The sequence below is a fragment of the Schistocerca cancellata genome, chromosome 8 (assembly GCF_023864275.1).
Source record: "Schistocerca cancellata isolate TAMUIC-IGC-003103 chromosome 8, iqSchCanc2.1, whole genome shotgun sequence".
NCBI classification, from domain to species: Eukaryota; Metazoa; Arthropoda; class Insecta; order Orthoptera; family Acrididae; genus Schistocerca; species Schistocerca cancellata.
In genome coordinates this window covers 415,325,673-415,351,039 of record NC_064633.1, presented here as the reverse complement: position 1 = coordinate 415,351,039, position 25,367 = coordinate 415,325,673, and the positions used below count along the sequence as shown (strand labels likewise).

The window sequence follows — 25,367 nt, the reverse complement described above, 5'->3', positions numbered from 1 at the left end:
GGCCACCTCCTTTGTTGGCTGTGGAGAGGCAAGGACAGTGCTGTATTTACCTGACTGGGGCACAGTGGGCTTTCGACTGGCGAACAATTTTCTAGCGGCAAAGGTCGACACCTTTTCCTTCACTCTGATTTCCTGAATGAGCTTTTCGTCTTTAAAAATGGGGCAAACTCTAGAGGAAGCAGCTTGGTCACCCATACAGTTGATGCAACGAGGGGATGGAGGTGGACAAGCACCCTCATGAGCATCCTTGCCACACGTAACACATTTGGCCGGATTGGAACAGGACTGGCTGGTATGATTGAACCGCTGACACCGATAGCAACGCGTAGGGTTTTGGATGTAAGGGTGAACGGAAATTATGTCATAGCCCGCTTTTATGTTCGATGGGAGTTGAACTCTGTCAAATGTCAAGAAGACAGTACGGGTTGGAATGATGTTCGTGTCAACCCTTTTCATGACTTGATGAACAGCCGTTACGCCCTGGTCAGATAGGTAGTGTTGAATTTCCTCGTCGGACAATCCGTCGAGGGAGCATGTATAAATGACCCCACGTGAGGAATTTACAGTGCGGTGCACTTCCACCCGGACGGGGAAGGTGTGTAGCAGTGAAGTATGCAGCTATTTTTGTGCCTGGAAGGCACTGACTCTTTGTAACAACAAGGTGGCATTTCGTAATCTGGAACAAGACTTTACACGACCTGCAATTGCATTGACACCTTCCTGGATAATGAAAGGGTTGACCGTGGAGAAGTCGTGACCTTCGTCAGACCGAGAAACAACAAGGAACTGTGGCAACGACGGAAGAACTGTCTGGCTGAGACTCATTGAACTTACGCTTGTGAGCAGACATAGTAGAAGATGAAGAAACCATTGCAGAAGTATCCCCCATGATTACCGGCGTCTCCAATGGCGCGCTCCTCCCTTGTGGGGCCCCCTCTGAGGGCACTCCCGCCTTAGGTGATTGTTCACACCTCCCAAGAAACGGACGGAGGGACCAATCGGCACTTTCAGAAGGTATCAGCTTGGGTAATCACCCCTCCCTGGGCCTGGCCGTTACCAGGGGGTATATATGTGTCCTACCTGTCTACCCGGGGTGGGGAATCACGCGTTACCCCGTCACCGGCTACGCATGGAAATGCATGGGTGGGCCTTCAGAGACGCATAGGGAGGAAAAAAGAGAAAGGTAAAAACAAAAAAAAGGGAAAGGAAAGAAGAGAGGTCTCAAACGCCGCAGCGGAGAAAAGGGTAAAGAGAAGAGGTAAGGAAAAGAGAAGGACAAAGGAAGGACGAAGACTTGCAAACAGAGAAAGCGAAGAATGTGTTACATTTTCGAGCGTCTGTCTCTGGACATAGGCACAAAACATACTCCCAGAGGGGGAGAAAGGGAAGGAAAGAGGCGGAGGTGAGGGAGGGGGGGGGGGCTAAGATCGGGGATGGGGAAGGATGCTGAAAGGGAAGGTATGCAGCCCGGAAAGGAAGGAGGGCCACATTAGCTTGGGGTCCCATGCTCGCTATGCATGTATCCACAAAAGAGTTGTGGACCCCGGGGGTGGGGGGGGGGGGGGGGGGGACGCAGTTTATTGGTTTGTTGTGCATGCTAAGGTAATGCCACTTCGGCTCCCAAAGCCACAAAACTTTGCGGTGTAGTACTGAACGCAGATCAGCTGCAAAGAAGATGATCTCCATAAACAGTTTCTGTGTAGCCTGTTTGGCCAGCCTGTCGGAAAGTTCATTGCTTAGGATGTCGACATGACCTGGGGTCCAGACAAACACCACTGAATGACTGGACTGTTCCAGGGCATAGATGGGCTCCTGGATGGTCGCTACCAAAGGATGACAAGGTCGAAAGCTTTTAGGCTGCTCAAGGAGTCAGTACACAGAAGAAACGACTCCCCAGGGCATGAACGGATGTGCTCAAGAGCACGAGATATGGCCACCAGCTCGGCAGTGAAAACACTAAAACACTGCAGACACTGGCCAAGGACTGCTATTCAATATGTCCTCCATGGAAATACGCAAACCAACATGAGCATCAGCCATTGAGCCGTTGGTGTAAACCCCTTTGTGGCCTCAGTACATGTCAACAATTGAGAGAAACTGGCAGTGGAGAGCCGCAGGTTTAACTGAGTCCTTAGGGCCAAGTGAAAGGTCCAGGCGAAGCCGCGGCCTAGGTATACACCATGAAGGTGTACTTGAATGGACCTCAAGTATAGGTGGTAGAGGCAAGGACTCCAGTTCGGAAAGAAGGGATCGGACACAAACTGCAATTGAGCACTGACCTGGGCCGCCGATACGGGAGATGAACCGCCATGGGTGGGAAAAGGAGACAGTGATGCGGAGCCGCAGGAGAACTACGAACATGTGCAACATAACTGACCAGCAGTTGTGCACGCCTAACCTGCAATGGAGGGACTCCGGTCTCCATGAGGACACTGGTCACCGGACTCGTCCTAAAAGCTCCTGTTGCTAGTCAATCGGGCATCAAAAACCAGTCCAAAGAATCAATTTGTCTACAGTGGGTGGATTGTCATTAACCCTAGCATTACCAACGGGGGGGCCTCGTAGGCCCACTGACTCAGTTTTTCTATGTTGTATCCACACCCTTTGATATATGAACTTGAAAGCAAAGGTAATTGTTCGTTATTGAATGTACTATTGAGTCATTACAGAATTTCAGAATAAAAATGTAATTAAAATTCATTTACTTGATTTAATTCTCTGTGGGCCTTAGAAGCCCACCCGTTGGTAATAGCAAGGAAAGATTTACGAGGTTGAGTCTCTCGTTTCAAATTCTTACCATGAAACGAATTTTGGCATTGTTGCCTTCAGACATATTATTATGAAGCGGACCATTGTTATTTTCAGTGTTTCTGCTGCTGTTGAACCAGCAACATGAGTAGACATCGTTTACGTGATAGTTCCATTGAAAGAGTGCTAGAAGAAGTTTTGAATGAATCAGATTTAGAGGAAAGTGAAGTGGATGATGATGTGGAAGAAATTAGAACTGATTCATCATCTGAGAATGAAGATGAGGTTGAAGCCAATCCACCAGATGATAATGATACGGAATGTGATAAATTCATTGCAAAAAGTGGACGAGAGTATATTACGAAGCCATCTCGACAATATCGGCGTTCTGTACAAAATATAGTGCGAGAAAGAATGGGGCTAGGACAACAAGGAAGAATTGCGTCTCCGAAAGAGGCTATAGAGCTCTTTTTTACACCTCAAATTATGAATCTAATAAAACTACACTCAAATGAAGAGGCTTCTCGACTAGATATTCAGCACACAGATGAAGATGAGTTATTTTGTTATATAGGACTCTTGCTAATCATGGGTTCAAATCATGACAATAAGATACCTGTCCAAGATTTATGGTCTTTGCTTCAGGGCCGACAAGTGTACTATGGATCAATGAGTCGGACCCGATTTTTCGAATTGACTAAAATATTGAGGTTTGATGATAAGAACACAAGAGAAATTCGTCGCCAGACTGACAAGTTTGCTCCAATGAGGGAAATTTTTGAAAGCTTCAATTCTTCACTTCCATTGTATTTCATTCCTGGTCTACATACAACAGTGGATGAGATGTTGTCTTTGTTCCGTGGTCACTGTCCATTCAAGGTGTTTCTAAAAGAAAAACCTGGAAAATACGGCATTCTAATTCGAATGCTGTCTGATTCTGAGACTAGATATGTGATCAACATGGACATCTATACAGGCAAGTCAGGAAATACACAGCATTCAAATGGACCGATGGAAATTGTAAAGAGACTAATAAAACCTATTGAAAAATCAGGCCGTAATGTTACCACAGATCGGTACTATACTTCAGTGGAGCTTGCTGAGACTCTATGGAATGATTTTCACCTCACACTTGTTGGCACCCTACAGTCTAACAGACGACACATACCTGAAGAGCTGAAGACTACAACTGGCCGCAGTTTACACTCTTCCATCTTTGCTTATACTGACCCTCAGACACAGAGGCCACCAGTTACTCTTGCATCAACGCTAGTCCGCGAGAAGCCAAAACGACTGCTGTTGATGCTTTCAACTTATCACTCAGAAGGGGTGTTGAATGAAGACTCAAAAAAGACTAACATAAATCTTTTTTATAACTCTACAAAGGGAGGCGTGGACACCATAGACCAGATGGCAAGACACTACAGCACAAAGAGAGGAACAAGAAGATGGCCTTTGTCCCTCTTCTACACACTCATTGACATAGCAGCAATAAATGCATATTCACTCTTCCTCCTCAACTTTCCGAATTGGAAAAAGAATTTGCTAAACCGCAGAAGAGTTTTTATCACTAACTTAGGTCTCGAACTAATAAGATCTCAAGTAGATAAACGGGCACAAAATTTGTATGGACTTCAGAAGCCAGTAATAATGGCAATGGAAAGCATCACACAACAGAAGCTCAGCTGCTCTGTAGAACCATCATCCTCAACAGCAGAACCAGGAACACGTGGACGGTGCCACCTATGCTGCCAAGAAGCTGCATCTAAAAAGATCAAGTACAACAAGCTGGGAAAGTCAACTGTTACCTGCTCTCAGTGCCACAAACACGTCTGTGGGAAACACTGCAGGAAGACAGTGTTGTGTGAAAAATGCGTTGCAGAATGGGACAGTAAATTTTGTTTGCTTCATGTAGTGTATCGAATTAAAAAAGTCGTTTTTATAAGAAAACACTATTTTGAAACATTATTCCAAAAAATATATAAACTGAATCTCGTGATTTGTTCATTTTATTCCTATTATAATAACATCTTTTATTATCCAGTATACAAAAACAATGTCTAAGCATTTTGAATTGTTATTAGAGGTATCAGAAGTAAATAAACTTGATTTATGATAAAATAAATTGTGGTATTCTTTATGGGCCTTTGAGGCCCCCCCGTTGGTATTACATGTAACAAAAAATACGTTGGTAATGCTAGGGTTAAGATAAAGTTCTGGTCCTGGATGAATGGTACGACGTCGACAGAAGTGCATTACATACGAATTTGCAGCCAAAAACTGCACCTTGTGGATGGCTCCCTGTAGGCACCGTTCAGCAACACCAGTACAGGTGGACCAGTACAAAATGCAGAAGTCATCTGCATACAGAGAAGGTGAGACAGACGGACCTACAGCTGCTGCTAAACCATAAATGGCCACTAAAAATAGAGACACAGTCAATACCGAGCCCTGCGGAACCCCATTCTCCTGGATATTGGGGGAACTATGGGAGGCACCAACTTGGACATGGAAAGTATGAAGCGACAGGTTTTGGATAAAAATCGGGAGCAGGCCTCAGGCACCCCACTCGTATAATGTGGCAAGGATATAATCTCGTTATGTGGTGTCATACGTTTTTCATAAATCAAAAAAGATGACAACCAGGTGTTTGTGTCTGGAAAAGGCTGTTCGGATGGCAGACTCGAGGGACACAAGATTATCAGTGGTAGAGCGACCCTGGCAGAAGCCGCCCTGACATAGAGCCAGTAGGCCACATGACTCCAGGACCCAACCCAACCACTAACAAACCACGCATTCCAGCAGCTTACAAAGAACGTTGGTGAGGCTGATGGGCCGATAGCTAACCACAACAAGTGGGATTTTAACGGGTTTGAGGACTGGAATGATGGTGCTCTCCCGCCATTGTGATGGAAAGGCACCATCACATCAGATCAGATCCAGTTGAAGATGACGAGGAGATCCCGCTTGAAGTCAGACGAGAGAGGTTTAATCTGCCTGTGGATGTGATCTGACCCAGGAGATGTGTTGGGGCAATGTGCAAGGGCACTGAAGAGCTCCCACTCTGTAAATGGTGCGTTATAGGATTCACTGTGGTGTGTAGTGAATGAGAAGCCTTTCCCTTCCAGCTGCCGTTTGAAAGTGCGAAAGGCTGGGAGATAATTCTCCGACGCAGAGGCTTGAGTATAGTGCTCAGCAAAGTGCGCAGCAATCGCGTTTGCGGCAGTAGATAACACGCCATTTATGTTAGAACCGGGAACACCTGTTGGGATCTGGTACTTGAAAACACATTTTATTTTTGCCCAAACTTGGAAAGGTGACGTATGGCACGAGATATCTCTCTTCCAACACTTCTGCTTCATCATTTGATAAGTTGGCAAATGCGGACACAGAGCCATTTACAGGATATGAGGTGCTCCAGGAAAGGGTGCAGCTTATGCCGCTGTAGAGCTCGCCGATGTTCTTAATTGCTTCAGCGACTTCCGGCGACCACCAAGGGACTGCCTTTTGCCGGGGGCACCCAAAAGAGTGAGGGATTGTGTTTTCTACCACAGAAACCATTGTTGTAGTCACCTGCTCAACCATCACATTGATGTTACTGTGTGGGGGACATTAAACAGTGACAGCAGAGGTGAAATTCTCCAGTCTGCCTTGTTTAAAGTCCATCTGGGCAGGTGTCCATGGGCCTGACGCCGTGCAGTGACAGGAAGATGGGGAAGTCACTACCACACAGGTCATCATGTGCTCTGCAGATGGGAGAAGTCCTGGGCTGCAAATTGATAAATCAATGGCCGAGTAACTACCAAGAGCCACACTGAAATGTGTGGCGGCCCCTTTATTTAAGAGGGAGAGATCAAATTGAGACAGTAAAGTTTCAACTTCTCTGCCTCGGCCAGTAAGCACGGTGCCATCCCACAAGGGGTTATGGGCATTAAAATCTCCCAAAAGTAGGAAAGGTTTAGTGAGTTGATCAATCAGTGCAATTAATACATTCAAGGACACTGCACCATCTGGAGGAAGATATACATTGCAGACAGTTTGTAACACCATAGCTCTAATGCTGTACTGATTTATTTTGACTTTTGTTTCATTTAATATTACATCGTTAAGCTTCTGTAAATGTGTTTGTTTGAATAGATAACACAGAATTGTATTACTCCTTTCTTTGTACAAACTTTGATGTCATGGTTTGGTTCAACGCAAAATAGTGTATCTGTCATTTAAATTCTTTGTCCCATTTGGAGGGAACAAAACTTACTGTATGTAATTGTAATTTCTGTGTGAACTTTTTGTAGAAATGTCAATATGTGCTAATGTTCTGTTTTATTTAATGTATTTGTATACTGTTATGTAAACTGCTGATCCTCACTTAGGGTTCTTAGTTAGTTTGTATGTAAAAGGTGTAGTGGTTCCCCTCGGGAACGGAACTGTGTAGCGCACGCAAATTGTGGTTGGCCTATGTAGAAAAAATGGAACTGATAGTCAGTCGGGGATGAGCTATGAGTCGGGGACGAGCTACGAGTCTGTGCACTGCCATGTAAAAGATGCATATTGTGCTGGTTCCGAGAGATGCTTTTCCTGCCGCTTTCCAATGCCTCTGAAGAATGGATAAATAGCTGGAAATATTCTGGGATTGGTATCAATCATTGCCATCAAGAAATGACAGAGTCCAACAATTCTACCTGCAATTCCACCTAACAACATGCAGTTGCCACCACATTGCACAATCATTACATCGGAATACTACAATGATTTACAGTGAAGGATCAGCTTAATGGATGTGTTAGTGCGCTCAAATATAAGGTAAAATATATCTAAAAAGAAAGATGATGAGACTTACCAAACAAAAGCGCTGGCAGGTCGATAGACACACAAACAAACACAAACATACACACAAAATTCTAGCTTTCGCAACCAACGGTTGCCTCGTCAGGAAAGAGAGGGAAAGACGAAAGGATTTGGGTTTTAAGGGAGAGGGTAAGGAGTCATTCCAATCCCGGGAGCGGAAAGACTTACCTTAGGGGGAAAAAAGGACAGGTATACACTGGGAACGAGGCAACCGTTGGTTGCGAAAGCTAGAATTTTGTGTGTATGTTTGTGTTTGTTTGTGTGTCTATCGACCTGCCAGCGCTTTTGTTTGGTAAGTCTCATCATCTTTCTTTTTAGATATATTTTTAGATATATTTTTCCCACGTGGAATGTTTCCCTCTATTATATACAAATATAAGGTAATTTATATCTGAATTTATGTACCTACCCTGATTTTTCTCCTCATCATAACACCTCTCAGGTTCCTCTCCGTTTGAGCTAAAGTGATATCCGAGTGTCCTTACTAAAAGAACATTAAAGCCCAGTATTTTGCTCATTAATGCCTCTTCAACAGAGTAAAAAGAAAGTTAAAGTTAATGTGGCAAGAGAGTGAGTTAAAGTAAATGTTGTTTGCTGAAAATATTCCTATTAAAACTGCTTATTAAAGTGCTGTTGCCAACTTCAAAATTAAAAGTTCTTAAGACTGAGGCTTATAAAGTAAATGATCACATTGTTGTCTGTAGTAAATTCTAAAAGGTGAGTCAGTTTCTTGCAATTTTGTCAACATTGTGTTTCGCTGTAGTAAAAGTGGGAAACTGCAATAGTAGAAAATTATATGTTCATGATTGCCAAGTGTTTGTCTCTCTTGTGTATTGGAAGTGCATATTAATAGTATAACAAGATACACAGTCTGTCTATTGTGCTAATGCTAGATAACAAGTAACGGAAAGATCTCTATTTATGAAAACCGTAATCTATTTATTAGAAAGACAGTGATAAGTAACCTGTCAGTGAATTTCAACTAACTTTCATTTTAAATAGTAAAGTATTTAACTGAGAGAGACTTAACCTATGTCCAATTTATGATCCTGGAGGGAATGTTAATGGTAATGTTATAAAGACCACTCAGTTTGTGTAAGCCCTGAAAGTTATAGTGTGTTTCGGTATCAGTTATAATTTTGCAAATAGTTGGTGCTGCTCTAACTGTTAGTTTCAATCTTACCGTAAACATATGTATGTGTCAGAGTTCACTGCACTCGCGTGTGACAAAGTATAGGTTGTGTTTATCCATTAAAGTTACTAATAACTATTTTCTTGAACGAGAATGTTAATCATTCTCTTGTCTAGTTAGGCTGGTGACCGTTTTCTTTATCCGTTAAACAGTGCAGGTAGGCAAAATTTTGTTTGTTACTGTTCAAATATTTACTTAATTCTGACTTTCTTTTCCGATAAGCCACCTCCGTTAGGTGCAACACGGTCAACATAACAAAATTCCTCTCAGAGGGTAACACTGCTCTGTTGCTTTATTCCACAACTGCTTTAACAAAACAGTTTTATTTCAAAACCTGTTTCCAGCTTTAAGGTTATGGTACAGCAGTAGCAGACGATAGTGTTATAAGTTATTTCCCGCATCATCCTTATTCTGACAGCCACGGCTTCAAAAAGGGTTTGAAGGAGCACAGTTTCACTACAAACTGAGTTTAGGACATCAACACAAACTCCATCTGACACTATTATAGTCACTACGGTTCTTGTAGTATCACTTACAGCCGCGGAGGGCAGGGGTCCGCATTGCCGGGAACCAGGTTTTGCTGCAGGGAAATGCAGAAAGCAGGTGTAAAGCTTAACTGTTGCAGTAGCTCAGCCAGGCGGTGGAAAAAACTGCTGTACTGGAGGATGACAACATCGTGGGACTGGGAAGGCATAGAACATTCAATGAGGCAGCTCACGCCTCAGGGTCACCTGCTGCCACTGACGTTTTGCCTGAGCAGTCTGTATCCATTATGTCTGAGGGTCCAGTGACATCTAGGTCCTCAGCGGACGCCAGAATCTCCACCCATCCGCAGACGTAGAACAATTCACTTGGTCTTGGGGGGCTTCTTTTAGGATTTCTTTCGCTGCTCCTTGGGTTTCCCTGGCTAGGAGGACCACACTGATACAGTCTCCAGGACTGAGGGTGAGCGTGAAGCCCTACGACAAGCTACTTTGGGGCTCTTCAGCCACTGGTGGGTGTCATGTGTCCCACTAGCAGAAACCTGGGAAAGGAGTGACCCAAGGGACCCCTTCTCAGCAAGAGGAGCCAAAGGAGACTTACGCCTCTGCAGCTCAGAAGTGGGAACTGATATCCCCAATGGTTTGGGGGAAGGGGGGCGGGGGTGTTGCTCCCGAAGTTGGTGGTGCAGAAGCAACAGGGAGGGGAGGGGAGCGGAGGGGAGGGGAGTGGGAAGTGCCGCCGCCACATCCCCCCCCCCCCCCACCATCAAGGCGGCAGGTGTTGTCTTTTGGTTCTGAGAGGCAACAGGAATGTGAGGAACTGGTGGGGCGACAACTGTTCTCGTAGTGGCAGTGTAAGAGGTGATCATAGCCACAGGATGTAGGTGCTCAAATTTCCTCTTAGCCTCAGTATAGGCCAGTCTATCCAGAGTCTTATATTCCATGTTTTTCCTCTCTTTCTGTAAAATGCTGGAGTCTGGCGAGCAAGGTGAATGATGTTGTCCACTGTTGACACAGATGGGAGGCAGGGCACATGGAGAATGGGATGTGATGGACGTCCACAATCTCGACATGTGACTCAGGAAGTACAGTGGGAAGACATATGGCTGAACTTAAAGCACCTAAAGCATCGCATTGGTGGGGGGATATACGGCTTGACGCCACAGGAACAGACCATCACCTTTACCTTCTCGAGCAATGTGTCACCCTTGAAGGCCAAGATGAAGGCACCAGTGGCAACCTCATTATCCCTCAGACCCCGATGGACGCGCCGGATGAAATGAACACCTCGCCACTCTAAATTGACATGCCGCTCATCGTCTGACTGCAAAAGAAGGTCCCTGTGGAGTATAATACCCTGGACCGTATTTAAGCTCTTACAGGGCGTGATGGTAACAGAAACATCCCCCAACTTGTCACAAGCGAGTAATGCCTGTGACTGGGCACAGGATGCTGTTTTTATCAAGACTGATCCAGAGCGCATTCTGGATAAGCCCTCCCGAACTTGTCCTCCAAATGCTCCACAAAAAACTGAGGCTTTGGGGATATGAAAGAATCCCCATCAACTCTCGTACATACGAGGTACCAGGGCGAATAAGCTTCACTGCCATCCTTAGCCTAGCATTCCTCCCATGGTGTGGCCAGGGAGGGGAATGATTTGCAATCATATTTCTCGGCACTGAAGTTAGATTTTGCCCGCTTAGAGACTGCTGGCGACGGACTACCAGCGAGAGATGACGTACTACACTTCATGGCGTGTCATCCACCCTGATGCCACCCGCTCCGACCAGAGGACCTCCCGACAGGCGCCACCCAGCCTAAGCAAGGGCTACCTGGCAGGATGGCCATTGCCGGGAGTCACGATGCCCCATGGTAACAGGCATCTACTCCTTGGCATACGTGGGGAGTTAACGGCGCAGGCATCAGCAGAGCCATCCCTATGTAGTTAGGGGACTATAACCAACAAAGTTCATGGCAGTACCACCACAACAAACTGGCCACCGTGCTGGATATGAGGTGCAAAGAATTCCATGTCATCGTCGGTGCAGAAAACGACACTGCACAGAGGATGGAGGTAAACGCACCCAGGAAGGTGTCCTCGCTGAAGAGATGGAAGATGAGTCGGACTGCAATGCCACAACGAGAAAGTGGGCTAAAGATCTCAATGCACGATGGACATGATGCACCATGTAAGGTGCCCATACCCAAATGGCTCACTCTTCGCGTAAATTTTGAAAAATGGAAGTCAAACCTTACAGGGGACCCTAATATAAAGGCCAAAAGGCGTGAGACTCCTTTTAGTCACCTCTTACGACAGGCAGGAATACCTCGAACCTAATCTAACCCCTGGACCCGCAGGGGGAGTGGTGGAAGGGGAAGACAATACAGAGACTTGTGCAGGTTTGTCTGTGAGCCTGTACAGACTTGCAGATGCTGCCTGCTAACCTATTGAAACTTTCAGCAGAGGATCGTCTCAACAAATAATCATCAATTCCTTTAAATTCATGTGTTTAAATTCTATAATTGATACACTTTACCCCATTAGCCTACATATCACAGATTAAAAATGTATTTTTGACTTATTGTAATTCTTTCCATAACTTCCAATTCAATCCCAAAGTTGAAATTTGTAACGATCTATTATGTGCGTAAATTTCAGATTTTTATCTGGTCCCCTAACAAAAATATTTAAGGCCAAAAAATGAGGAAAAAATCTTTTCTTTAAATAGTGTATTTCTTAACATGTAAGCTTCTCACCATCGATGCTATTTGAAAACAACTATACAACAAAGTACACAAACAAAAAAAACAAAAAAAAAACAATTAAGGCTGAGAAATTATCCCTGCTTTGAAAAAATACTGTTCAATAATTAAGTCTTTTTTAATTTGCAACCCGTCCCTCCATGAACCATGGACCTTGCCGTTGGTGGGGAGGCTTGGGTGCCTCAGCGATACAGATAGCCGTACCATAGGTGCAACCACAACAGAGGGGTATCTGCTGAGACGCCAGACAAATGTGTGGTTCCTGAAGAGGGGCAGCAGCCTTTTCAGTAGTTGCAGGGGAAACAGTCTGAATGATTGACTGATCTGGTTTTGTAACACTAACCAAAACGGCCTTGCTGTGCTGGAACTGCAAATGGCTGAAAGCAAGAGGAAACTACAGGCGTAATTTTTCCCGAGGGCATGCAGCTTTACTGTATGGTTAAATGATGATGGCGTCCTCTTGGGTAAAACATTCTGCAGGTAAAATAGTCCCCCAATAGGATCTCCAGGTGGGGACTACTCAAGAGAATGTCGTTATCAGGAGAAAGAAAATTGGCGTTCTACGGATCGGAGATCGGAGAGTGGAATGTCAGATCCCTTAATCAGGCAGGTAGGTTAAAAAATTTAAAACGGGAAATGGATAGGTTAAAGTTGGATATAGTGGGAATTAGTGAAGTTCGGTGGCAGGAGGTTATACATACAAAATATAATAGGGGTAATGCATGACTAGGCTAAATAATGAATAAAAAATAGGAATGCGGGTAAGTTACTACAAACAGCATAGTGAACACATTACTGTAGCCAAGATAGATACAAAGCCCACACCTACCACAGTAGTACAAGTTTCTATGCCAACTAGCTTTGCAAGATGATGAAGAGATTGATGAAATGTATGATGAGATAAAAGAAATTATTCAGGTAGTGAAGGGAGACGAAAACTTAATAGTCATGGGTGACTGGAATTCGGTAGTAGGAAAAGGAAGAGAAGGAAATGTAGTAAGCGAATATGGAATGGGAGTAAGGAATGAAAGAGGAAGCCGCCTGGTAGAATTTTGCACACAGAGCATAACTTAATCATAGCTAACACTTGGTTCAAGAATCATGAAAGAAGGTTGTATACATGGAAGAACCCTGGAGATACTGACATGTTTCAGATAGATTATATAATGGTAAGACAGATTTAGGAACCAGGTTTTACATTCTAAAACATTTCCAGGGGCAGATGTGGACTCTGACCACAATCTATTGGTTATGAACTGCAGATTAAAAGTGAAAACTTGCAAAAAGGTGGGAATTTAAAGCGATGGGACCTGTATAAACTGACAGAACCAGAGGTTGTACAGAGTTTCAGAGAGAGCATTAGGGAACAATTGACAAGAATGGGGGCAAAAAATACAGTAGCAGAAGAATGGGTAGCTTTAAGAGATGAAATAGTGAAGTCAGCAGAGGATCAAGTAGGTAACAAGATGAGGCCTAGTAGAAATCCTTGGGTAACAGAAGATATTTTGAATTTAATTGATGAAAGGAGAAAATATAAAAAGGCAGTAAATGAATCAGACAAAAAGGAATACAAATGTCTCAAAAATTAGATCGACAGGAAGTGCAAAATGGCTAAGCAGGGATGGCCAGAGGACAAATGCAAGGCTGTAGAGGCATATATCATTTGGGGTAAGACAGATACTGCCTACAGGAAAATTAAAGAGACCCCTGGAGAAAAGAGAACCACTTGCATGAATATCAAGAGCTCTGATGGAAACCCAGTTCTAAGCAAAGAAGGGAAAGCAGAAAGGTGGAAGGAGTATATAGAGGGTCTATACAAGGGCGATGTACTTGAGGACAATATTATGGAAATGGAAGAGGATTTAGATGAAGATGAAATGGAAGATATGATACTGCATGAAGAGTTTGACAGAGCACTGAAAGACCTGAGTCGAAACAAGGCCCTCGGAGTAGACAACATTCCATTAGAATTACTGATAGCCTAGGGAGAGTCAGCCCTGACAAAACTCTACCATCTGGTGAGCAAGATGTATGAGATAGGCGAAATACCCTCAGACTTCAAGAAGAATGTAATAATTCCAATCCCAAAGAAACCTGGTGTTGACATATGTGAAAATTACTGAACTATCAGTTTAATAAGTCACAACTGCAAAATACTAAAATGAATTCTTTACAGACGAATGGAAAAACTGGTAGAAGCCGACCTCGGGGAAGATCAGTTTGGATTCTGCAGAAATGTTGGAACATGTGAGGCAATACTGACCCTACGGCTCATCTTAGAAGATAGATTAAGGAAAGGCAAACCTACGTTTCTAGCATTTGTAGACTTAGAGAAAGCTTTTGACAATGTTGACTGGAATACTCTCTTTCAAATTCTAAAGGTGGCAGGGGTAAAACACAGGGAGCGAAAGCCTATTTACAATTTGTACAGAAACCAGATGGCCGTTATAAGAGTCGAGGGACATGAAAGGGAAGCAGTGGTTGGGAAAGGAGTGAGACAGGGTTGTAGCCTCTCCCCGATGTTATTCAATCTGTATATTGAGCAAGCAGTGAAGGAAACAAAAGAAAAATTTGGAGTAGGTATTAAAATTCATGGAGAAGAAGTAAAAACTTTGAGGTTCGCCGATGACATTGTAATTCTGTCAGAGACAGCAAAGGACTTGGAAGAGCAGTTGAACGGAATGGACAGTGTCTTGAAAGGAGGATATAAGATGAACATCAACAGAAGCTGAACAAGGATAATGGAATGTAGTCTAATTAGGGAATTAGATTAGAAAATGAGACACTTAAAGTGGTAAAGGAGTTTTGCTATTTGGGGAGCAAAATAAATGATGTTGGTCGATGTAGAGAGGATATAAAATGTAGACTGGCAATGGCAAGGAAAGTGTTTCTGAAGAAGAGAAATTTGTTAACCTCGAGTATAGATTCAAGTGTCAGGAAGACATTTATGACATTATTTGTATGGAGTGTAGCCATGTAAGAAAGTGAAACGTGGACAATAAATAGTTTGGACAAGAAGAGAATAGAAGCTTTCGAAATGTGGTGCTACAGAAGAATGCTGAAGATTAGATGGGTAGATCACATAACTAATGAGGAGGTATTGAATAGAATTGGGGAGAAGAGGAGTTTGTGGCACAACTTGACTAGAAGAAGGGATCGGTAGGTAGGACATGTTCTGAGGCATCAAGGGATCACCAATTTAGTATTGGAGGGCACCGTGAGGGTAAAAACTGTAGAGGGAGACCAAGAGATGAATATACTAAGCAGATTCAGAAGGATGTAGGTTGCAGTAGGTACTGGGAGATGACGAAGTTTGCACAGGATAGGGTAGCATGGAGAGCCGCATCAAACCAGTCTCTGGACTGAAGACAACAACAACAATTTGCAACTAATAACTTTGAGCTATTAATACTATATTAAGGAATATCTTCAGCTAAGTGATAACAGTTTAAATTTGTAGGCTAGAGTGTGCTGAATCAGATGTCTTATTTGGAAGGTCTAGGGCAAGCCATAACTGAAAAAAGTTAAAACTGCAGATGCTCACTAATGCAAAAAAATGTTTGTGGCCTGAAACAAAAATGGTCACCATTTCTAAATGATAAACAATGCAAATTTTTCAAAAATACTTTTTACTATACTAAGCATTACGGAATTCACCTAGCAAATATCAATTTTCTCTGTGTCTGCATAAAACTAGTACAGTATTAGTTTCATTGCTGAACTGTCAGAATTGTTTGAGGGACATTCCATGGGCATGAGGGTGCACACACAGCACTCCAGGTCACCACACTAGAGATGGGTCGTTCGCAAACTAACGGGTCCAAAGGAACAGTTCACCAAGATGAACGGAACGAGCGAGGAATTCTAAGGAATGGTTTTTCATAGTTCACTTCCTTTGCGGCTTTCTACTTATAGTTCCGGTTTTTCGTGCACCATGTTATATTATTTCACTGCGATCAGCCACATAACGCTACAGTTTTCTAAATGAGACGCTCTGCAGAATCACGAAAATTACAAGTGGGTGAGAATTCTGCTATGAATAAAAACTCTGTACTCCATGGGGGAGGGAAGTGCCCCCTCTTTGCGCCTTTCTTCAGTCACCTATGCTACTAATTTTCAATTTTTCGCAAGAACCATATACCAAGCACAATGAACGGTGAACGAGTAAAAATGAACGGTTCCCAAAAGAGAGCGATCACCAGTGAACTAGTTCCCAAGGATGAACGAGTTTGCCCATCTCTACACCACACCACAATCTTATTCAGCATGTTCTACGATGCCATGAAGTGGTATGTCCAAACCTTAAAACCATCTCCAATAAGTCTCAGTAAGCTGTGGGTGGTGGTTAAGAGTCCTGGACCAAAATTCCATTGTTCTGCGGAGACAACAGGTTGCTGTCATCACCAGGGTAAAGAGGATGCTACATTTGTACTAGATAGTTATCTAAATTCTATTACTCGAGTGTATATATCAATTTCCTAATCTTGTGTTGCCCTCTCTTTTCTTCTGTTACCTTTCTTTTGAAAGTTGTTGTCTGTGTCAGCTCATATCAGTTGCCATTTACCATATGAAAAAATCCTCTAGTACTGAAAAATAACATATTTTGTCACTTCTGTGTCCATTGAAACTGCAGATGGGTGCCCTGACACCCCCCCCCCACACCCACCCACCCACCCACCCACCCACCCACCCACACACACACACAAAAGAAAGTTGTTTCGTGTGTGTGTGTGTGTGTGTGTGTGTGTGTGTGTGTGTGTGTGTGTGTGTGAGTGAGAGAGAGAGAGAGAGAGAGAGAGAGAGAGGGAGGGAGGGGGGGGGGTCAGAAATGGGAAAGGGAACACTGCATGTAGCAAAAACTGCCTGATAAAAGTAAGTTACAAATGCACTGCTGTTGAGCTATTTGCAAAGACTTGCAAGTAATCACAGAACCAAGCATGTAAGCTTTTATTTTTTCTAACACCAGTGTTTTAAATAATGCATAAATTCTTTGAATTAACTCAAGTTAATTGCTTACCCTAGACAGTCATAGTCAGGGAAATTTTAGATTTTCATCCAAAACCAATTATTTCAGACGAGTTTTACCTGTGGTGCCCACTGGTTAGAATATTTACTATTACAATAGCTAAGTGAAGAGTATAGTTATGTCAGTACTCTTTAACAAGGCTGTAAGCTGCACAACAGACAGAAAACTTATTTTCCATGATGACTCAACACAGCAACTGTTGTCACAAGTATCAACAAGGATGAAAACTGCAAAACAGGACACTATTTTTCATTTTTCCATGAAAAGAAAGATGTTCTGAAAATAAACTCAATCTGTTTCATATGAAATCATACTCACTTGATGCCCTTATTAGAATCACGTGCAACAGATGTATTATTATTGCTGTTGTCAGCTGAATCTTCTGTATTTTCACCCTGCTGCGTAATCGGTGTAGGAGAACGTGAAGAAAAGCCAGAATCTGAGTCGGCTGCAATACTGCGAGGTGGTGAGCTTAGCTGCCTCGTAGCACAGCGTGGTTGCCTGCAAGGACAAATAATGAAACTTCTTTGAAAAACACTGGAGAACACCAACAGCACATCTGTATACTATAGAGTTGTTTCTCAGTCCATTATTATTGTCACCATGCACCTGACAACAATGGTCTCATTATAAGATGACGTAATCTGCTTCATTGATTTTCAATGCATTGATTAATGAAAAACACAAAGTTTCTGCACCCGAGCAAAAGTATGTGACTATGCAGTAACTTTCAAGAATTTACTATGACTAGAATATAAATGAGTGACACCATTATTACCTAAGCACAACTACACTAAAATAATATAAAGTGAATACAGTAATACCAACAATGTGTAGCAGACCACTAATGACATTTTTGAAGAGTTGTAAAGTCAGCTTTAAATGATCTGGTGAACCGCAAGCACTTGTGGGGGGGGGAACCCAAATTTGCGGTATTGCCCAGCTTCTTTGAGCTGTGACATTACCTGTGTTGTATGATGTCATGGTAGTGTGGTTTATTTGAAATACATCATGTCTGCAGGGGACAGGTCAGTGTATGCAGTGGCACTCACAAGAATGGGATGTTTGTTTCTAATTTTTCTGAGTGCTGTTAATTAGTCATTGGACTTCTTTTGTGCTGTTTGTGAGAATAATATTGGAAAAGTACGCGGCAGTTAATCAGAGTTATTTTGATGTTGGCAGCTATGAGCAACAGATTCGTTTTTGACATTTGGAATTATTAGCACATGATGTTTATGGTTGGAGATTAAATTTTATGTTTCCTTTTTTGTTAGTTGTGGATATGACAACGATGTTCATGAATGGGACCTTGCCCACTTCAATGGTGAATGACATATTGGCAATGATAAAATTCTTACAGTTATTCAGTTTAATTTCCAAATATGTGAAGTATTACGTTTGTGGAGATAATATGATTTGATCATAGCTGCTGCATCATGGGCCAGGCACCAATATGTGCATTGTTGTCAGCAGGACAATGCACTGATTCTTATCTTGAGAGGGTCCTGATTTGAGAAATTCTGGCTGACCATTTGAGAGACTATGCTGGTAACATTTTTGCTGTTGCTAGATTTGTGTGTTGCTGACTTTGGGTGGTGTGTATGTTTACATTATTATTATTATTTCTTTACTTTCTCAGACGTTAAGTCTGGTTGAAAATGGAAAGTGACGCGGACCTTGATCAAGCGTCACTTCCTTTTAACTGTATGGTATATGTTATATTGCATTTAGGAACTTTCGGGTAATTGAACATGTATCAATAATTACGGATTTCTGTAATTGTATATATAAGTTTGGATGTAGCTGTATTGCATTGATGTATTGGTGGATATTGTGTGGTATGACTCCTGTAGTTGATAGTATAATTGGTATAATGTCAACTTTATCCTGATGCCACATGTCCTTGACTTCCTCAGCCAGTTGGATGTATTTTTCAATTTTTTCTCCTGTTTTCTTTTGCATATTTGTTGTATTGGGTATGGATATTTCAATCAGTTGTGTTACTTTCTTCTTTTTATTGGTGAGTATGATGTCAGGTTTGTTATGTGGTGGTGTTTTATCTGTTATAATGGTTCTGTTCCAGTATAATTTGTATTCATCATTCTCCAGTACATTTTGTGGTGCATACTTGTATGTGGGAACGTGTTGTTTTATAAGTTTATGTTGTAAGGCAAGCTGTTGATGTATTATTTTTGCTACATTGTCATGTCTTCTGGGGTATTCTGTATTTGCTAGTATTGTACATCCACTTGTGATGTGATCTACTGTTTCTATTTGTTGTTTGCAAAGTCTGCATTTATCTGTTGTGGTGTTGGGATCTTTAATAATATGCTTGCTGCAATATCTGGTGTTTATTGTTTGATCCTGTATTGCAATCATGAATTATTATTACTACTACTACTACTACTACTACTACTACTACTACTACTACTACTATTGCTGCTGTTATTTTTTGTGTGGTACTGCAAGTGTTATGTACCTAGCTGGGTGTGTCGGGTTTATCGAAATTTTTGTTAATGCAAAATAATGTGTTGTTGATATTATGTTGGGTTGGGTTGTTTTGGGGGAAGAGACCAAACAGCAAGGTCATCAGTCTCATCAGATTAGGGAAGGATGGGGAAGGAAGTCGTCCATGCCCTTTCAAAGGAACCAAACTATTCCGGCATTTGCCTGGAGCAATTTAGGGAAATCACGGAAAACCTAAATCAGGATGGCTGGACGCGGGATTGAACCGCCATCCTCCCGAATGAGAGTCCAGTGTTATGTTGGATAGTGACTGGTAGGTATCAGAGTTCGTTTTGTCTACATCAAATTAGGTTTTCACTATTTGTTCTGAGGGCAAGTTTTAGTCTGTGGTACCATGGGTTTTGTTTTAGGTGTACGAGTCAAGTGAAATTTCTGGGACTCGGTCCTGGAACTGGGTGTTGAGTTCCTGGTATCATGGACCTAGTTTGAGCTATGTAGGTCAAGTGGAATTTCTGGTACTGGGTCTTGGAACTGTGTGTTGGGTTCCTGATACCATGGACTTAGTTTGATGTTATGTAACTTAAGTGAAGTTTCAGAGACCATTTCTTTTTACTATGGCTTTGTTGATTACTGAAGATTTCGTTTGCCTTATTTCTGCATTAGTGTTTGCTTTATAGTGCCTTCATTATTTGGAGTGTCATATTTAGTTTGTTCCTGCCCTAAACCTCCCAATTCCCATGGTTGTCCCATTCTTCCATGTTATTTTTGCAATTATTTTAGCTACTAATTGTGACCATTCATGTATTTAATGGATGGTGTGATAGTTGTCATACTGTATAAACTTGAAATAGTGGTGACCGCCACCTTGATGAAGTTGCAAGTCAAAGCTGAGAGGTGGTATCACCATCTTTGGTTTTATCCACTGGTGACAGCTTGGAACTGTGTATCACACTCGAAATACACATACCTGTGTTTCACAGGCTGAACATCCCCTGGATGCTAGTACTGTAGGATAATGGGAAGCCTCTGTGGAAGTTTGGAACTACGGAGAGGAACTAGGGCAAAGTTGAAGCTATAAGAGGGTATGTGAAGCCTACTCACATTGCAAAATCAGTGCTAAAGGTAGGCATTCATGTTCAAGTCTCATCCAACATACAATTTCAACCAGTCACAAATGTTCATAGAAACATCCACACCATTAAAGTGTAACTACACATGAGATCTCAATGAGAAGCAAGCTCCAAAGTAGTTTCAAAATGAAAGCAGACATTCTTACAAAAATGGGATCCAGAGTTTACAGATTGCTAAAGGAAGCTAACAGTAAATGAAGTTTACTACAAACGTGACCAGAAGGGAATACTGGATCAAATTTGAATGTACAAACATCCTATTTTATTTGCTATTGCTGACAATTCACAGATATAGGTAATTAAACTGTATGAAAATCAATTCAAGAACCAACAATTTGCTCTAGTTAACTGAAGCTACTGATACCGGATGTCTTCTTTGTCCTGTAACACAATAATGGTGCTATATGTGATGTCATATGTACACACATGCAGAAACAGAACCAGATACTGTCAATATTTCTTCTAGTTACTGGAGTATACGTTGTTGTGACACGCTGACCTACTGCGTAGCCTGAGGTCCAAATAAGGTTGAAAGATGACAGTCTGGTTGTAAGCTGGTGATGCAGTACCAAATGCTTCAGTTAATTCATTTGCTCAGTAGAAATTCCATAGTTATCAACATTAAGAACTACAAAGAGGCAAAATGAAAAATAAATACTTTGGTTTTCTCAGTAAAAATTCAAGTAGGGATAACTTGTGAACAGTGCGCACACAGATTTATTCACAAAACTAAGGACAAATGTCTAGTTCTGAAATACAAGTCCTTCACAATCTTCTCGTTTTTGATAGTAAAAAATCCAAACATCATATAACCTTGCACATGGCAATCACTGACTTGATAAGTTGGGCACTACACACACAATATAAGTTGTATGTACTATCATGACAATTAACAAGTTGATGAATTCTATCCTTACATACTTACCGTGAGAAATTTTTGTTCCAACAGTTCTTCACATTGATCGTAGTTGGGGCATGATAATTTAAAGTATTTGGGGGAGGCATTAGTGGTGAATGGCTGCCCCTTCCATACCCACGATTATTGCGGACTGGAGGCATATCAAGAGCGACAAGCCCGCGCAGCAACTCTATTTGTTCAAATGGGCTAATATTATAGCAGTAACGTCCACCACGGTTATCTGATGAATAACTCAATTGCTGCTGTTGCTGTTGTCCTATGATATGAGCAATCATGTGAGGTGGGAACATTGCATGATACATCACTAGGCTGTAGCACAGCAATTGTCAGCACTGTATATTTTCAGTCTTTTCAGACATTAACGAGTAGCGCATTTTGGAGTGACTGTTATCCAGAGGAAGAGCTTTTCATCCTCCAGCGAAATGTATCACTGTTACAGATATTGCAGCATATCAAACTATCTCAAAGGAGCAGTACGCTGTGTTGTTCTGTTTCAAACACAAAGCGCATTCACTCTTAACTCCCAGAATCTTGTCACGTTAAATTACTATTTCTACACCTGCAACTCAAGAATTATTATTCTTTACATTGGCCACTGCCTCAGTTAAATTAGGTTCTCAGGTGAATAAATTATTTCTTATAATATACTTCGCAGAGGATGCTATAAATGTCAGTTTTCTGCAGCACCACTCTTTTACCCGTAAATATCACAGCCCGTATTGCCTCCGAGTATTTTAATTAATGGCCCACAGTTTCCTGATATGATTAAGTTACTCTGAAGTCTCCTCAATTCCCTGAAAAAGAACAAGGAAACACTGTTCAGTGTTAACTAATTAAAAATTGCATTGGTGACGCTTAAATATATTTCCATCACAAACATGAATTAGTCAGCTTGTATCAACTTTTAAAGATTGGAAGAGTCCTAGCACAAGATACTATTACACATGAGTATACGCAAAGGTTGCTTTAATTGATTTAGATTATGTTGTATATCAAACACATAATCTCTTACACCCTTTAACCGCAATAATACATTACTATTTTTTTTATTTCTGTGATTATGACAACCGAACTTACCTCCCTTAGTCGAAACAGAAAAGTTACATCTTTAGTAATCAATCAAACCGACAGCTATATTGTTATATTCTGCAAAATTTAAGCCCAGTCTTGACACTTAACTTCTAAATCTTTGCTGAATCGACTACGCGAAAGAAGTGCAATAATAAATACACGACATACCTCAGCTTTGATTCCTTTGCGATTGAACAGTACAGCAGTGGCGCAAAGGATAACAATTACAAAAGCCGAAGGATATACATTGCAAATCACTATCATTCACTCCGTATCTGTCAATTAACAGGTTGGGATAATGACCCGTATCTTAAGTCATGTCATTACCGCACCTTAAACACCAACCACACAATAACTGGCGCCATGCTGGGCTGTCCTAGCGACACGACAAGTGAAGTAGTCTAAGCGTGATATACAGCCTTCTAAATTCTGTGTTTGGTGGGAAATTACACCCACGCTGTAACATTTCGCGCGTGAGTGCACATGAGAGGAAGCGCCATTTTTAGCGACCGCTCAAAGCTATTTCATGGGAAGACTTCTAGGTTGACAACATGTAAACGGTAACGATGCGCTGAAAAAGTTGAATTACTCATTCTGCTTCTCGAAAAAAATAATTCGAAAGACACACAAATGAAAAGCTACATTATTAAAATTGAAGAAAAACAAGATGACTCATTGCGTACGGGGCGCAAGACGCACTTAAATATGGGTAATGAATCAAAGAAAAATACTAATTACTGTTTTTACAAATAATAAAAACTTACTCACAGTGAAAGCTTGTTTCTAGTTGAAACAGCTACACACAAACTTACGAAATGATCTCTCTGTAAATAACAATTCTCTTAGCGAACTGCTAACCGTAGGGAAATTAACGAAGCAATGATGAGCAGCCTGTCCCGTTGCTAGGTGACAGATGAAAGTTGTAATAGCAGAAAGCAAGCGAGATGTCAGTGTTTGTTTGTATACATGTGTGATTTAATTGTCACGAAAGTTCTTTTGGAAGACAGCTGCTACAGTGTGTTGCTAATCTAATTAAGGCGGTCTATGTTTGGTTGTCAACATCATCACTAGAGCCACGTACTCCGTAAAAAAACATGATGAAGAAAACACTGTACAGCACTGTATGTATAAATAAGCCATTAAACAAAGTAAAAGCAATGCAAAAGCGTATAAGATGATACTCGTAAAAACAGTAAGGAATATAAAAACTGTGCATGAACATAAAACTGTGTAAAAATGAGGAATACGTCGATACCGGCAACCCTTCAATTGTAATTTCTTTATTAATTATAAAATATGCCGTCGGTACTTGAAGAACATAGACGTATTAAAAACTTTAAAATACATTAGTGTGTATTTAAGTTTTTAGTAATTTCTTTAACGGAATTTCTAAAATACCATGCTAACAAAAGTCATCACTAACAATTCGGCAGTTTCTTCCTTTATTGATTAAAACTGGTATCAACGAGTAACCTTCAAATGCTATAGGCCGAGGGTGTGGGAATGTAATATAGTTTTCACCTAGTGTTAAGTACTGTACCACTTGTCCCCCCCCCCCCCAGTATATTAACAGTGCATTTGTAAATATGGACACTTTTAATACAGTATTATTTGCTCCAGTGTCATTCTATACATTTCGAATGCAAGAGAGGGCATTAGAATAAAAATGGAAATAAAGTAAGAAAACTCTCCAAACTGGCCTTCGTAGCACTGTATGTAGGCCCTACTTCATCTGCCTTGTATTTATATCAGAGAAGAACACTTCTTCTTTAAAGTACGTTTAACTAACAAAGGCAAGAAGACACAGTCACGTGGGTTTGAAGCTTTGTGATAAACTCTCATAGAACATAAAAACTGTCAAACAAATAAAGCTTGTTTTAAAAATCCTTACATTCCTATTTACAAAGACACTGCTTCCGCTGAGTCATCGAATATATCGCCTATTAAAGTGCTACATATTCAATTTCCTGTTTGTGTATGGATCTTTCAAATTTAAAAGATGAGTTCTAATAGTACATTTAGAATTATAATACATGTTTAACTCGTGTAATAATTGAAGAAATTACGTATACAAATAGCTGCATACAGTGTAAATGTATTTGAAATGTTCAATATCTGTAGGGTTCCGTGCTCCTGTAAATAAAATGGACCAGTAAATAAATAAACAAATGATTGCTTCAGGTCAAGTTCACAGGAAGTTTTTCAACAGCTTTTTCAAATATTTAAATGAAATAAAATGAATTATGCTCATTGAAAATGACAAAAGTTGCCTAATATGAAAAAAATTATATGCTGTATGAGTAAGTATATTAAGTAAATCAGTGCCTCTACAGTAATTCTTCCACACGCAATACTATTTAGAAATGCTGTAATAGCTAACAATTATACCGAGTTATGTTGTAGTATTGTGTTGCTTGCTAGGTTTGTGACTGAGTACAATTCAGACTACCAGGTTTCACACATGGTTACAATTGATACCTACTCCCACACTCAGACAAATCATGACCTGTACGCTATAGCTGAATACTTCTTGTTAGGAGGCTACATGTCAATAGCAACTAAATCTCTCTCTCTCCATCTGTAACCCACAGACTTCCGTGAAGTCTATGGCAGAGTGTTCTTTGTAGTGTACCACATATTAGAAAGACAAACAATGCCCAGTGACCTCTTTCTACACAATGGTAGTGGTTGCATCACCTTGTGAATATTATGTCTCCAGTTA

At 41.4% G+C, this 25,367-nt stretch overlaps 1 protein-coding gene across 3 annotated transcripts in view; it reads right to left on the bottom strand.

Annotated features, from left to right (window-relative positions):
- LOC126095257 (poly(A) RNA polymerase gld-2 homolog A-like) overlaps nt 1-23,164 on the bottom strand; it is a 155,247-nt gene extending 132,083 nt beyond the window's left edge. For 2 of the 3 annotated variants that reach the window (XM_049910013.1, XM_049910012.1), the window contains exons 1-3: nt 22,814-23,164; nt 21,581-22,368; nt 17,378-17,560 (exon numbers count right to left, since the gene is read on the bottom strand). In XM_049910013.1, the coding sequence (XP_049765970.1) occupies nt 17,378-17,560; nt 21,581-21,876 (479 nt within the window). In that variant the 5' untranslated portion in view covers nt 21,877-22,368; nt 22,814-23,164. The remainder of the gene's footprint in view (nt 1-17,377; nt 17,561-21,580; nt 22,369-22,813) is intronic. The other variant, XM_049910011.1, reaches the window with a different exon arrangement.
- Nucleotides 23,165-25,367: the final 2,203 nt, after the last annotated feature.